Below are 15,582 nucleotides of genomic sequence, written 5' to 3'. Positions count from 1 at the left end.
GATCCAACCTTCCTCGCCGAGCTTCCTCTCTTTCCGTTTCTTGCTCCTCCTGCTCGCCTCTCGGACTTCTTCAGGTTAAAGCTGTTTAGATCCAAACCTGGAGGCTGAAGTCCAGCTGTCTGGAAACTGCAGAAGAATCTTCCTACAACCTGTCGGTCTGAGGCGGCGTTGACCATCAGCTTAGTCAAACTCTGGGATAAATTCATTCATGAAACACAATCTTAGCGTTTCGTAACATTGTTAGCGCGAAAAGTGATGAAAATAATGATCATGCTTGCATTCATATTGTATGAAAATACATATTTTTAATTAAAAACTTCCAACAAGTCATTAAATCTGATACGAAGAAATTAAATTTTGTAAAGCCACTGTGATATTTTTAACCCTTTTCTGGACTGTTTTGCTACTTTCGCTTTTTACCACACGATATGATTCTAGGAAAAATTTAAAAAATAACATGTATGTATGCAAGATGTTTCTATGGAAACAGGGTAAAAAATAACCTCCTTAGATGAAATACACATGTAAGCCGTGGAAACTTTAAACCTTTTTCATGCTTAAATCCTGAAGAAAGTGTGTCCTGTAATCCCACAGTTCACACATCACTGACTGAAACCTGGAAAGGACAGACATGTCCGTCCCGTCCTGATGCTGTGCTAAATGACATTTTATGACATTAAATTTTGTCTTTTCTTCTCAGTTATCTGGTGTGGTTTCTAATCAAGGCCCTGCATGCTGCAGCAAACTCCGCTTTTAGAAGATTTCCTCTGAAGGTGAGGACAGCTGTTGTCACCTCCAGAGGACAAAGTTTCATGTAACGTGTCTTTTTACGTCAGGTTATCTTTAATCATCTGAATGTAAAACTTTAGAACATGTAACAACAATCCAGATATTCAGAGCTTGCTTTGATCACATGTTCTGTTTTAACTCTGAAAACACTTTCATCAGACTGATCGGATTCAGTTAATCTGCTTTACAAAATTTAAGTGAAGTGATGAGGGAAGATCTGCAGCCAAACACATCTTAGGTGCAGCTTTTTACAGGATGTATCTGACAAACTTTCAGATTTCAGCTGCTTGAAGGAACATATTAGCTTCCATGTGGTTTTATTTATACATTTGATAAGAGATCAACTGCGTTTAATCTAAATGACTTTATTCTTTTCCACAGGCTAGTTTAGACTTTCCTCTTTAGTCCAAGTTTCAGTCACCAGCCATGTAGGAACAATGAAAGAAGCCGAGAATCAAAGTGGATTTTTGTTTAGATTGTCAGGAAAACATGTAAAAGTATCAGTCTTTTCCCACGTTTCACCTGTTTTATTTGATTCCAGCTGGTGTAAATGTCTCTCTGCTCTACCAGCTATTTATTTATCAGTTTTGTTTATCGCCTAGCTGATGGTAAAGAAGCAGACCCACTAATTATTCCCCCAAACATCCTTGCATATGTATAATTTCGCCATATTTCATACATGCAAGGCTGGATTATCCAATGGGCATTATGGGCACAGGCCCTGGGGCCCATGACGGGCAAACACCAGTATTTTGGACATCAAACAAAATGTACATAAAAGCCAGATTGATACACCATAGTGTCAAGTGTCTAGCTACTGGTACCATTGGCTGAGAGATGTTAGAAATGTTTCACAGTGTATCATTCTCACTTTTCACAAGCTGCAGTAGGGAAGGGGCGTTTCTGCTCCTGAAGGAGGCAGGGCAGCTTTTGACACAGGAGGCATGTGGATGTGGAGGACAGAGGTTTTATTAACACAAAGATGCTCCACAGGCAGGAAAACCACAAAAAAAAAAAAAACCCCACAAACTCAGACGCAAACAGATGCTGGAGAAACAAGAAAGTCGATCCGGCAACAACCTAAAGGGGAAATGAACCCTGAGGAGAACAAAACTGAAAGAGGAACAGGTGAATAAAATTAGAAGATGATAGCAGGTGTGACGACCTGCGGTCAAGTGGGCCGGTGTTGTGTCGATTTTGGCATACCCATCAGAATAGCACACCTTTGCTTAATGCGCATGCGTTCATGCGTACAACTGAATGTGGCGAAATGAAACATATCACGATTTACTGACATTAAAGTATTGTTATGTCTTTTGGGGGTTAAGGTTAGGGGATCGGTTTAATAGGCATGCTGTTTTACCGACCGTTAAACCTATACATGTCACTAAGTTTTCACGAAGTCAAGCTAGCCGCCCTTAACTCGCGGGGTAAATCTGTTTGCGCGTTTGTTTATTACGGTAAAACCTAAAGTTAAAACGCAGAAAGAAAATAAGTCAATTTCATGATCTTATACTTTGTCGTGCTGACAAATTATAGCTGCAGTGACTGTGTGGAAAAATATTTGTCAATAAACGTGTTTTTTGACGTATTAATATTGTTCTGACGTTTCTAAGTAACCATGCTTACGATCATTTGCATTCAATAACACTCGTTTGAGCATTTATAGAAACAGCTCGTACCTTTAGAAGTCACGGTAAAATAGTTTATTTTTCTCCATCTCTGAGGAGAAACAAAGACTTTTTTTGCTGTTTGAAGTCAGCCACTCAGTCAAGTTCACTTTTATTTATTAAAAAAAAAAAAAAAAAGTTTATTTGAAAAATTACGTGTGAAGCCAGTGGTGTAGTCCAGGGTATACGCGGGTATTATAGCTACTTATTTTTCAGTCAACATAGATTATATCCACTTCTAAACCCTCTGTGATCAGGGCCGGATTAAAAGTGCACAGGCCCCTGGGCCCAGAGTGTTCCAGGGGCCCCCTTCCCCACAGCAACATTGTGAAAATTGTGAATGATACACTGTGAAACGACATTTCTAATATCTCTCAGCCAATGGTACCAATAGCAATACACTATTGGTAGCGGTGTAACTATCTGGGTTTTCTGTACATTTTGTTTCCTGTCCAAACTGCTGGTGTTAGCCCTACGTGGGCCCCACATGGGCGTGGGCCTTGTCATATGTGATTTGACGACAACTGATTTACGTGCCGTAAAGTATAACTGTTGGGCGTCTCTATGGTAATGCGCGCATGTTGTTGCTTCTGCTAATGGCGTGTACTGACACTGAGCCTTGCAGTAAAGCCTTTTCACATTAATTAGAAGCCTTGTGTGGACATTTGGTTACTTTACAGGCCTGTGCCCATAATTCCCATTGGATATTCTGGCTTTGTCTGTGATGCTGCATTTACAATTACCAGTGCCCCAAAACAAATATGTACATCAACCAGCAACTTAGCTTAGGTTACCTAAGCTACACTGGTCCAGTTAGCCATCAGCTGTATTAACTTTAGACTGAAGATAGACATAATAAAGATATATGTATATATGTCTATGAACCTGTCTCTCACTAGTCTGTGTGCCAGTATTGGTTTAGCCTTTTCAAATTCCACCCTGAAACCGAAGAGAAGAAATTATGTGACAAGAACCAAATATACTGATGGATTCTTGGGTAAACTAAACTGAGTGGTCTTACATTTAACTTTTTCTGAAACCGTGGTTTTCTGGGTTACTTTTTGTTTTTTAAAAAGGGAAAAAATTGAGAGTATTCCCACTTCTTGAGGGACCACTACACCACTGTGTGAAGCTGACTTGCGAAAGCACAAAGTAATGTAGAAATATAATTTAACAATCCTGTGAAGGAAAATGCTGCATAAAAAAGTTCAACAACCAATAAATAAACACAGCAGAAATGAGAGCAGTAAATAACGGGATCAAGTATAGACCTTTGTTACTTTCTCTTAAAGGGAGAATTTCTTTGATAATCTGATATCAAATAGCAAAAACAACTGAAGATCCTTTAGAAAACGTAAGGCAGCTCCAGTCAGACCAGTCCTATCTGCAGCTGGACACAACTTCCAGCCAGTAGGAGAGACTCTGATGTGACGTTACTTTCACACACATTCCCATAAGTCCCAGCATGACTGCAGCTCCCTGTTGATCTGTTTTGTATTGTAGAAGAAGATAAACGTATTTAGCTCCAGAGAAAAAGAAGCATCCAGCAGGGACATGTAAAGCCGTTCAGAGGGAACCAGATCATGTAAAACCTCAGATTAGTAGCCAATAAAACGCTGCAACACGGATTCTATACCAGCATCGGAAGATCAGGGACGACATCACACCCCACTGTGACGTAATCACGCACAGCGATCAGATCAGTTGATCTCACAGTGGAGCGTGACATCATCAGTGGAGTTTGACATTGTTTGATCACGTCGGATCTATGTTGATCACTTGTCTGTCACACGTGTCTTCTGTGAGTTTAGAAACCAGTTAAACTCCAAATTTTTTTATTTTTAAAGTTTACTTTTGGAGAAATTAATTCAGCCAAATAAACGCTGAGCTCCCTGCGACACCTGGCAGCACTCAGTCCTATTTGAACATACAGTAAATTTACAATTCATTTAACTAATTCTACTGTTTTTAATTCAATTATTTGCAAATCTTCTTGGTAAATTTGCGTTACTTTGTATGAGCGTGTCGTATCTTCACCATGTTCACTGCAGCAGCAGCTGTTAGTATGGACTATTCTGCATATCTGGTTTAACTAGTGCTTGTTTGACTTCCTGTTGCCTTTCTGTCATCTCCAACCAGTCTGCCCATTCTCCTCAGGTCCAGACAACTGCTGCTTACTGGATATTTTGTCTTCTTCAGATCTTCTCTGGAAACACTGGAGATGGTTGTGTGTGAAAATCCCAGTAAACACCAACAACATGACATGTTAAAAGCCACTTAAACCTCCCTTCTTCCTCATCCTCAGTTTGAATTTCAGCAAGGCATCTTCATCATGTCTATGTGACTACATATGCTGCCACGTGATTGGCTGATTAAATGTTTGTTTTAACAGGACGTTGAACAAGTGGACTGTGAGTGATTAAGAACACGTGGATCATTTTCTAAAGCTGATCTTCCTGCTTGGATCGACACGAAAACCTTTCAAATGACGAGTTGTCCAAAACATTTACCATCATGATTATTTTATTATCAAAATGCATTACATCTCTTGCTTCTTAAATCTCTTAGAGAACAATTGAAATAGTTACTACTATGATCTGTGGAAAAGAAAAAAAAAGAACAAAACCAACAGAACAATCCTTACAAAAACAACAAAAAGAACGTGTGTGGTTTTTGAAGGAACCCAGGAACAGACTCAATGATCATCAAACCGTCCGACAAAAGCTGGTCACTCAGAGCCTACAAACAAATACCATGCGATAAATTCAGTGTACTATATTTTCTCCATACAAGTCTATCACATTCTTTCTATACAAGTACACATAATCATACATAAAGTCCTATTGTGTCTTTTAGGTTGTATGTCTTTTGTTTTTAAGGTGCTGGTTAATTTTGGGTCAGAACTTTTTATCTTTATTCTATCAAACATTCATGTAATATGAGTACTCTCTTGTCAGTGTCAGTGTGTGTGTGTGTGTGTGTGTGTGTGTGGGGGGGGGGGGGGTTGTAGTGGCGGGTGGGGCCCCTCCTGACCGGTCCCCTTGCTCCTCAAAGTTTTCTACATAAATGCAGCATTTTTATCCACATCTGGTCCTGAATCAGAGTCTGAAAAGAAGCAGAGGGTTTTTTGTTGTTGTTGTTTTTTTGGGGGGTTGGGGTTGGGGTGGGGGTGTGTGTGAAGGTATTGATGATGATGAGTCTGAGAGACCACCGCCTCTTTCTTATGGGTCAGTTTAAAAGAACAAAACAGAGAAACTGAATGAAACCAGCATACGGAGGAAGAGGAGAACGTAGCAGCTTTGTTTCGTCAACAATCAGACGCCCGCCTCCGGCCCCCCCCCCCCCCTGTGTGGGACTCGGATCTGTCAGGGAAAACCGGGACAGCCAGACGTCCCATGTTTACGTCCATCTGACTGGGATGGCGACGCAGATTTCTCGGGGAAAATGAAAAGTTTGCAGCACCATGCACGGAGACCTGAAAGTCTCGCGTACATCAGAGTTCTACAGAGGGGTCCTGCAGGGAAACGGGCCCGGGGGGGGGGGGGAGATGGCAACCGCCTGGAGACTGACCTGGAAGCTAATGAACACATGGAATGATCCCACTCCCCCCCTTCCCCTCACTTATTTCCTGCAGCACCGAGCGCCCCCCACCCCAACAAAAATAACCTTCTTTCAGGTACGGCAGCAGGGGGTCTGCTGCTTACTCACACAGAGGAGGGGGTGGGGGGTAAATTTCAAGTTACATGTGATTACCTGCATTTTTTCTCCTGTTGACCCCCCCCCCCGACCCAACCCCCTCCCCCCCCCTTACTGACTCTGTAATGATGATTAATCTGTGGTCGTTTTTCTGAAAGTAAAAGAAAAAGCTGAAAAGAAAACAGTTCTTGCTCCTCATCAGTCTGTACATCAGACCCCGCCCCCCTTACACACACACACACACGCACGCACACACAGACACACACACACACACACACACACACACGCACACACAGACACACACACACACACACACACACACACACACTTGAACGAGGTCCTAAAAGCTTCCTGACTGTGTCCGTACTCCAGGCCCCGGCAGGGGGGCGTGCTGGAACTGGCTGAGTCCCCCCCCCCTCTGTGAGTAGTGTGTGGATCCAGAGGCTGACGAGAGCCTGGAGCTGGCCTGCAGCCCTGCCTGACCCGGACTGCCTGACTTCAGACTGCGAGACGTCTGCTGCGGAGCCCCTCTGGGGGGCGGAGCACCCGAGTCTGTCTTAGTCTGGCCTGGGGCCTTGGCCCCTGCGGTAGGACCCCCCACCAAGCTGCTGCTGTTGTGCAGAAGGTTTGCTTTCAAGTGGCTGCTGCCGTAGCCGGGACCGCCGTCTGCGTTACCGCTGCTCTGCTGGTGTAGCGAGCCCACCGGCTGCCGGGAGTCTGAGGAGGAGGACGAGGAGGAGTGGGTGGGACTGGAGTAGGAGGTCTGGGGGAGGTCATGGGACAGTCCTGGAAGGGAGGACGAGGAGACGCGAGGGTAGAAGGTCTGTCCAGATGAAGGACTGATGGATTCTCGGAATGGAGAGCTGGAGGTCTGCTGAGGAAATGACAGGTGATCAGTGTCTCTCTCTCTCTCACACACACACACACACACACACACACACACACACACCCCATAAATCCCACCGCTGTGATTCTGTCCCCATGTAGCCATGTTCTACTGTGATATTAATAATAATAATAATATTAATAATACAAGACTGGGATGTTTGGAAGATCAGTCTACAGACATGCTGTAATAGATTCTGCGGGAACTTCTGTAGATTGGGTTTGTTTACCAACAGAAGTAATCGAGTATTCATAAACACATCTGGATTATTAAAATCAAAATAGACTTCCTCGTCTAGATGCAACTGGTCTCCTTCATGGTCTCCACAGATGCTTTAATACAAACAGTGAAAAACATGAAAACCTCTGCAGAGCCCACCTGGTGTGAGTAGGTGGGGGGGCTGTATCTGTGGGGACTCCTGGTGGAAGAAGCGGCTGCCTGCATCTCGTAACGATCTGCATCTGAAACCAGAAACCCGATCAGAAACCAGAGCTCTGAAAGACGCTGCGTGTTCAGACGGAAACTCATACCAGACTCTCGATCTGTGGAGCCATCGCTCCGTTTGTAGACCCGCTCCATCTTGATGCTCCTGAGCACCCGCTCCAGCACCCCCTGGCCTTCCCTCAGACGCTCCACCGTCGTGGGGACCATCCTTGGAAAAGGCACAAACATGCATGTTAACCTCTGGTGAGCGTTTCAAAATGCATGAAGGAAAAAAAAAAACATCAACTAAATGTAGCATCCACTGGGGGGTGGGGTGGGGGGTGCGCTCACCACTGGTTGTTGCTGTCCTGGTGTTTGGGTTTCACTGCCAGGCCGTGCTGGTCTGGAGGACTGACTTCTTCTATGTGAGGGATGGAGGAAGGGATGCTGTGGGGGGAGACAGGGGGCTGCATCTGTTGGTGGGGGTGAGGGGAGTCCTTGCTGTAGCGGGGGCTCGGCCGGGCATGAGGGGCGCTGCTAACGGTGCCGCTGGCTGCCTCAGACTCACGTCCGCTTCCCTGCTTCCTCTTCCGGTATTCCAGCAAAGACACCTGAAAAGGGGGAGGGGCCTGTTAGATGCCTGCTGCCGATGAGGCGGCACACTTGGCGTCATTCGCTCTGATGTCATTCACCATGTTGAGTGATGGGCAGGCCACATGCACCACGCCACGCGTTTCTCACCTGGAAACAGCTTTCAGCACCGAATCATTTTACAGTAAACCGTTAAACGCCACTCCATGTCCGGATACGACCGCAGCTCGTCGTGTTAGAAACAAACGGCAACTGCAGGCAACAGCGGATGCACCACACCATGATGCAACCACGCCAACACGTCGACGTTCAGGCACAACCACACAGAACACAGACACACACCTCCACCAGTAACGATGAGCATGAGAGCGCCGTCCCAGTTTCATGACGGAGAGGGAAACGGATGGGGGGGGTACATGAAAGGAAGGGGGTGGTGGGATGGTCAAACACACGGTCAGATAAGGACATGGATGGTTCGTGGCTGAACCTCGGAATCTGAGGTGCTGTCATGGCGACGGACATGACCACAGGTCGTCAAAAATCCGCGATCCTGGCTATGGTTTGTCAAAACAAAAACAAAAACAAACGATGTGCACTTTTGGAGGGAAGAAACGTTTGTTGGTCCGCACTGACGCCAGAAAACTGACCAGTCTGACAGCTCTAAAGCTCGTTCCATCCTCCACGAGAAGCAAGAACTGAGTTCTTGTTCTCGAGGCTGCAAGAACAAGAAAAAACCTTTTTGTCAGGTCCATACATACACCACGAGAAGCAGGTCTGCAGCGGGGAGGGATCACTGCAGGGGCCGAGGCCTGCTCTTAATGTGCAATGAACTCGGTTGTTACCTCCGCCAAGGAGGTTGTTTTTTTCTCGGCCTCTTTGTGCTCAAGATAACTCAAAAGGTTACAGACAGACTTATCAAAATTTCAAGAGTTGATGGAAATGTGAAAATGAAGAACTGATTAAATTTTGGTGATGATCCAGATCACCGTTTCCAGGAACTTTTTAAAGGCCTTGGTGGAGGTTTGCGCTCTCCGAGTGCTTTTATAGTTTCATATTTAACGAGCAACTTTGTCCGCGGCAGGGCGGGTTGTGCACGCGGCTGAGCGATTAATCGGATTTTAATCTCAACTACGATCTGGGTTTTCAACAATCATAAAAAAAAAAAGGGTGCAATTATTTTTCTCTTTGCAGTTTCCTCTCCTGCTGTCTTCAGCTGCTAATCGAGCGTCTCTGGCATTGCAGTGCTGTGCTGTAAACTCCTCCCACAGCCGCTTTGGTTTCATTCAGACACTGTTGCCAACTTGCCGACTTTCTCACTAAATCTGGTGACTTTTTTTGTTAAAAGCGACAAATCTAGCAGCTTTTACTGGAGTTATTAGAGACTTTTCTGGTGTTTTGGCGACTGACTTGAAGGCACATATTGTTCTGCAGTTACTGTAAGGAAGGAGCAGCGGGAGCCTCTCCCGTCCTAAAGCACTCCCAGGCGGCCGGTCTCAGTCGGCTCCGGCTGCAGGTCAATGTAGAAGAACTGCAGCAGGTTGTGGAAGTTCACCTAAACATAGTTTATACCATTGTCAGTGAGAACTGGCCGCATTATTTTCCTATACATAGTTCGGTGAGTTAAATCACTGTAATATCCCTCCATTACGGGGCGTTACCATAGCAACACGTTAATCAGCTGGTTCAGATCAGCCGTCTTTTAACAGCGTTTCTCTCATTCACCTTTTAACAGGTGAATGAGAGAAACGCGCTGCAGCCTGACAGTGGTTGTTTGGCATAAAACGTACATCGAGACCAACATAAAATAGTTCCTCTATAAGCAGTAAAAGCGGATTAAACAACTCTGAACTGTGCATTAGATGGTTATGGGTAGTCTAGCCAACCATTACTTATGTAGCAATGGGGATGTTACCTGATGCACTGAGAAGTACCTCACTATTTCTCCAATATATTAATGTATAAATATATGCCAATATTGCATCTCCTTTTTTCCCCACAGGTCTTCCTGAATAAGTGCAGTTGTACACGTTGGTCTGTCTTTATTGTCATCTCCACCCCAACCAGTCGAGGCAGTATAACCCTCCCTGAGCCGGGTTCTGCCGGAGGTTTTCTTCCTGTTAAAGGGGAGTTTTTTCCTTCCCACTGTCGCCGCGTGCAGCTCAGGATGGGAGATTGGATTGAAGTCATGACTCAATGCAATCAGTTGGTTTCTATTATAGGATATGTATGGATTGGCTTGAAATTATGTGTATGTAAAGTTTCCTGTGACAACATTGTTGTGAAGTGGCGCTTTACAAATAAAGTTGAATTGATTAGCAGGCAGGGATTTTTATTTTCCTCATAATCAGGATGAATTTAACTCTACAGCTTTCTGCGTTTGGTCATCGCATGTTAACATGAGACTATAAACAAGGTCCCTGATCTAAAATATACACACAGCTGCTTTTAACAATCCATTAATAACATTCAGGAATCCAGGAGTGTTACCTGACGTGTCCTAAAGCTAAAAATGCCTCTAACCTTCAACAATCCCAAAGGAAAAATTCATTTAGGCACCGTTCTCTGAAGATTGCATTTTGAGACATGGTGAAAACTCCCTGGAACGACCAGGAGGCCTCACAGATGTCGCCGCGTGCAGCTCAGGATGGGGGATTGGATCGAAGTCATGACTCGATGCAATCAGTTGGTTTCTATTATAGGATATGTATGAATTGGCTCGAAATGATGTGTATGTTGATTCGTTTATGTAAAGCGCCCTGTGACAACATTGTTGTGAAGTGGCGCGATACAAATAAAGTTGAATTGAATTATAATGCACGACGTGGAGTCGAGAACCACACGACACACAGCGTTGTTTAAAAATACTGGATAATTGTGTTAAATAATCGAGATCTCAATTTCAGTCAAAATAATCGTGATTATAATTTTTGTCATAATCAAGCAGCCCTAGGTTGTGCACGCGGCTGGGTCCGAGTGTTTTAATGCCACGTGTAAAAATGTTCGTACTTTCTCACCACCTTGATCAGCTGTTTATCAAAACAATCAGTTTTACCTGCAACAGTAAAAACCCGGAAGCAGCAACCTACCTCAAATATTCGACCAATCACACGATACTTCTCGGAGCCCCGCAAAAAATAAAGTTCTGCCAGCCCGATGTGTCAAGAACTGTCTTCAAACACGTCTATCAGACTATAACTGGAACATGATGAACTGGACTGGTTATTTGAGATAACTGTGACAAGTTGGCACAGTAAAGTTAAAACTGAACAGCTGGTTAACTCTTTTTTTTTCCCCCCTCTGCCTCAGTCAGAACGTCAGATGACAATTTTTAACTAATTCAGAACTAAAGCTCAAACTGGGTTTTAATCTGAGCAGCTAAGATGGAAAAAAAAAACCTTCCTAAATGTCAGACAGAGGTGTGTTTCTGGCTAGAGCCTCATTTTCATTAGACAGGGAATTACCCAGTAATTAGCCTGAAACTCCACCGGTAAGAAGTGGAGTCTTCCAGGAGAAACTGGTCCAGCGGACGTAAAACCAACCTGGACGAGAAGCCTGATAAACTGCTGGCATTTATTATTAAATCTGCTGTTTCTGTGAGACGGTTCGTTAAGTATGGCGTAACTCAGGTCACACTCCTCACAACACCTTACGTCACCACGACAACTCGTTTCAGCCTGCCGACGGCTCACTGCTGCATGGAAGCACCAGGAAATGCGACTGGTTTGACGTCTAATTTGAGCTGAACAGAAAAAACTGGTTTTCCGCTCACAAGGATTTAACCGTCGTCAGGTGAGAGAAGGCGGAAAAATCCAGTTTGCAGATGACAGAGCGATGGTGGACCGGAGCTGTTGGAAAGGAAGGAACACAGAAAAACAGCCCAGAGGTGTGGAGAACGCAGCCTCTGACAGGATCTATGTGAATTCTATCAGCTGATCATCTGTCAGATCAATCACCAACCTGTCCGATCACATGACCGCTGTCGGTCAGGCGTGTCGACAATGATCTGTACACATCAGCAGCGCCGTGCCATCAGCAAAAACACTTCAAGCATCCAGATTATGTTGGACGTCTGAAAGACGTTTAAATGAGGTTAAAAACAGACTCCACGGGTCAACTTTTCAGCAGAAAATCTGGTTTCACTCTCCATATGACCTGCGACACACACATTTATCTGCTGCACAGCTGGAGGTAAAAACAAACACCGATATCAGAAAACAAACACTTGGTTTGACTCGAAACATCCTCTCCATCTCTGATGAGACACAGACTATCTCCCGTCTAAAAGTTTATGACTAAATACTGAAAAAATTCTGTGATGATTTAAAAGGTTATTAAAAAAAAATAAAAAAGCCTTCCCCCCCTGCTGTCGTTGCTTTTTGTAAACAAGACAGAAGCATCCTGCCTACAGCAGAGGGGGGGGAACTCTGCATCATCCACGACACCATCATGACATTCATGGACCATTGGCCTGCTGAGCTGAAGGCAATGGATGAACCTTTACACACTTAAATGAGTTGGACTGAGATGACTTAATAACTTAAAGTCCTTCTCAAACTAAAGGCTCACAACTGGATGCAGGTTTGGAGGAGGGAGGAGGGGGGCGACGTTGTCGGAGCATGGGGGTGGGAGTTGTATGCAGATGCAAAGAAACAATACTGACATGCACACTTCTAGAGACGTAGTTGTAGGGAGCATATTCACCATATTTTGACTTCTTACAGCTATAGGCTGGTAATCTGCCTTTCCTGTCAGCAGACTAATGGTATGCTGGTTGGCCCTCTGCCTTGGAAGAAAAGTGGAAGAGAGACTTGGCAAAGAGTGTCAAGGAGCATCGAGGGAGAGTAAGGGGGACTAAGGAAGAGGAAGGGGAAGGAGGAAGGGTTAAAACTACAGATTTACAAATGTAAAAAGGTTTCGTCTAGATGTCTGCTGTAACGGGAGCAGACAGTCAACAGGAAGGACGGAGGAAAAGGAAAGTTTGCACAAAGCACGCACAGTAAAACGTGAAAGCAGGAGTGTCAAACGCATTTTGGTTCAGGATGATCTGGTCCCCAGTGGGCCAATTCAGTAAAATAACATAATAACCTACTAATTATATAAAATTAAATGCTTTATACTTTGTTTTAGTGCAAAGAAGCACATTATAGACTTTTACATTGTGTCAGTTCCACATTCATTCTGTATTTTATATTATTGATTATTATTATATTATATTATTATTTTATACTATTCAATTTCCCTTTGGGGATTAATAAAGTATTTTTTAATTTAATTTCATATTTTAAATATTTTATTTGAGATATAATATTTTCATTTATTTTATATAATACAAATTTATTCTTACTTTCAAATATAGATGTATTAAATTTGATCATTTATACAATAATTTATATACAGATTTTTATGTTTATTTTCTAATCTTACATTACATCTTATCTTTTGTTTGCAAGATCATATTATTGTACTTATAGAAAACAAAATATTACAATTATACTTTAAAGTTTTAATTCATTTATATATATACATATATAAAAATATACAGACATTTAACAAATAATTTTAAAAAATTAGAAATTTATAGAATTTTACACAACTATAAAATATATGATAAATAACCTTTTATTTATGTACTTATTGAACTAATATACATAAATCTGAACATAATTTGTGGATTACAGTGGATCTGGAAATTTTTGGTAGATAAAACTTTTAAAACCAGTTAGCTGGAAGTGAAAAGTCCAGTATTTCCAGTATGATCAGAGCAACCTTTCAATATGTTTAGATTATAAATGTACACACGTGTACATGTGCACATGCGCATAGTAATCCTGACCACCTGAACTGACTCGCCATACGAACTAAAGTCAGATGCACTGAGTCAGAAAGACAGAACCAGTCATCCAGTCATTAGAAATGTTTTAACATAAAAATGAAACCTGACTGGACAAACTGGCGCCTACTGTAACCTTTCCTGGAACATTACAGCTAATATCTTCAACGTTATTTTCATATTTATTAAATTCAAGCTGCAGGTCAGACCGGACCTGGTTCTGGTTCCTGGGCCGTATGTTTGACACTCCCGCTTTAAACTATCCAAAAACCTTCCCTTAGTTAATGAGATTTAGAGAACTTGCCTTCTTCTTCTGTGGTGGGTTACTGATGTGGGGGGGAGTACTACTGTCTGGGTAGCCCGCCCCATAATGAGGCTCCCCGTAAGGCGACATGGAGCCAGAGCCCACATCTCCAACCAGTCCCTGGCCACTGATGGAGCTGTGCAATGATTCTGCAGGAGAGAAGCCGCCATCCAGCTGGGAGAGGCGCCGGTCGCTGGTCACAGGGTTCCCCAGGTTTGCGTTCAGGGGGGAGCAGGTGTATATGAGGTTGAACTCTGTCCTGAAGGCCTGTTCCCTGTTTTGGGAGTCTGAGGAAGGACATGACACCTGGGAATCTTGGCCTGAAGCAACTCCAGGAAGGGAAAAGTCATCTGAGGTCATGGCCACCGGGCTCTCCAGGCTGGAGGGGAGCGACAGGTCCGGGAACTGAGGCCGAGAGGCATCAAAGTCAACCTGGAGACATGGCTGGGGAGGAAAGAGAGAGGACACTTAGAAGTGGACGTCTGAGACAAAGCAGCAACAGGATGATTGAAACACGGGAATGGGAGCCTACCTCTGGAGAGATGGACTCTGGGCGGTGGACAGGAGACGCCTCAGGAGACGATATGTTCTGCAGAAAACACCAAAGACTTCAGTTAAGACGGTGAGCTTTGGTGCCTGAAGTCTAGTTTTATTGTTGGGACGGTAAATCTGTGATGAACGAAGTTATTCTGAAGCAGCTCTGGACCCCGACGGGTGCTTCACGTTATTCTGTTCATGGTTCTGTGTTCAGGTGAGCATCAGGTAAACAAACGTAGTATTTTACAGCTGAGGATTATTTCAGCAGTGCCAGTCAGATGTTTGTGAGCAATAATGTCAGATCTTGTGCTGCTGTTGTCAGACATTGTACTGATGCATTCATCTGCAGAGCTCTGAAACTAGTGAATGATATTATAGTACAAGCTCTGGTCTGTCCTAGGATAAGCTCTGTCAGGTTCACATCTAATATCTGGAAAAAACTGGCACTCCTGCCTATATTTGTAATTCTTCTTGCATTGCACTTCTTTTACTGTATCTACCATTTTATTTTTCACCATTTGATTTGATTTGTTCTATTTCTATGGACCTGGATTCTGTGTCCTTTATAAAGCTTAGATTGAATTTAACTCTGTGTTGGTTCACTAAATGTTTTCTCCAAACTTTTATTAACAAAACAAGAATTTGCAAAGAAATTAAGTTACAGCAAATAGCAGGATTTTACAACGAAAGACAAGAAAAAGAGTGAAAACAAGACAAAAAGGAGCAAACTGAGGAGTAACTATAAAAATATTAAACAACAAAAGAATAAACTAGTACAACACAAGTTGTATGTTTCTCTCTAGCTCCCAGCGGACGCTTTTCTCTTTGCTCCTTTCTTCCCCTGCAACTTTGTCCC

General features: G+C 43.4%; 1 protein-coding gene across 3 annotated transcripts in view; it reads right to left on the bottom strand.

Annotated features, from left to right (window-relative positions):
- Positions 1-6,279: 6,279 nt before the first annotated feature.
- The window catches only part of setd5 (SET domain containing 5), a 42,537-nt gene continuing 33,234 nt past the window's right edge, over positions 6,280-15,582 (bottom strand). Inside the window, exons 19-25 of one of the 3 annotated variants that reach the window (XM_079242742.1) lie at positions 14,722-14,778; positions 14,190-14,633; positions 12,757-12,834; positions 7,816-8,075; positions 7,572-7,693; positions 7,420-7,502; positions 6,280-7,029 (exon numbers count right to left, since the gene is read on the bottom strand). In XM_079242742.1, the coding sequence (XP_079098868.1) occupies positions 6,496-7,029; positions 7,420-7,502; positions 7,572-7,693; positions 7,816-8,075; positions 12,757-12,834; positions 14,190-14,633; positions 14,722-14,778 (1,578 nt within the window). In that variant the 3' untranslated portion in view covers positions 6,280-6,495. The remainder of the gene's footprint in view (positions 7,030-7,419; positions 7,503-7,571; positions 7,694-7,815; positions 8,076-12,756; positions 12,835-14,189; positions 14,634-14,721; positions 14,779-15,582) is intronic. The other 2 variants (XM_079242743.1, XM_079242744.1) reach the window with 2 other exon arrangements.

Source organism: Telmatherina bonti (genome assembly GCF_933228915.1).
Source record: "Telmatherina bonti genome assembly, chromosome: 6".
Taxonomy (NCBI): Eukaryota; Metazoa; Chordata; class Actinopteri; order Atheriniformes; family Telmatherinidae; genus Telmatherina; species Telmatherina bonti.
The sequence above is the reverse complement of the archived record's forward strand: the minus strand, read 5'-3'. Positions and strand labels throughout refer to the sequence as shown.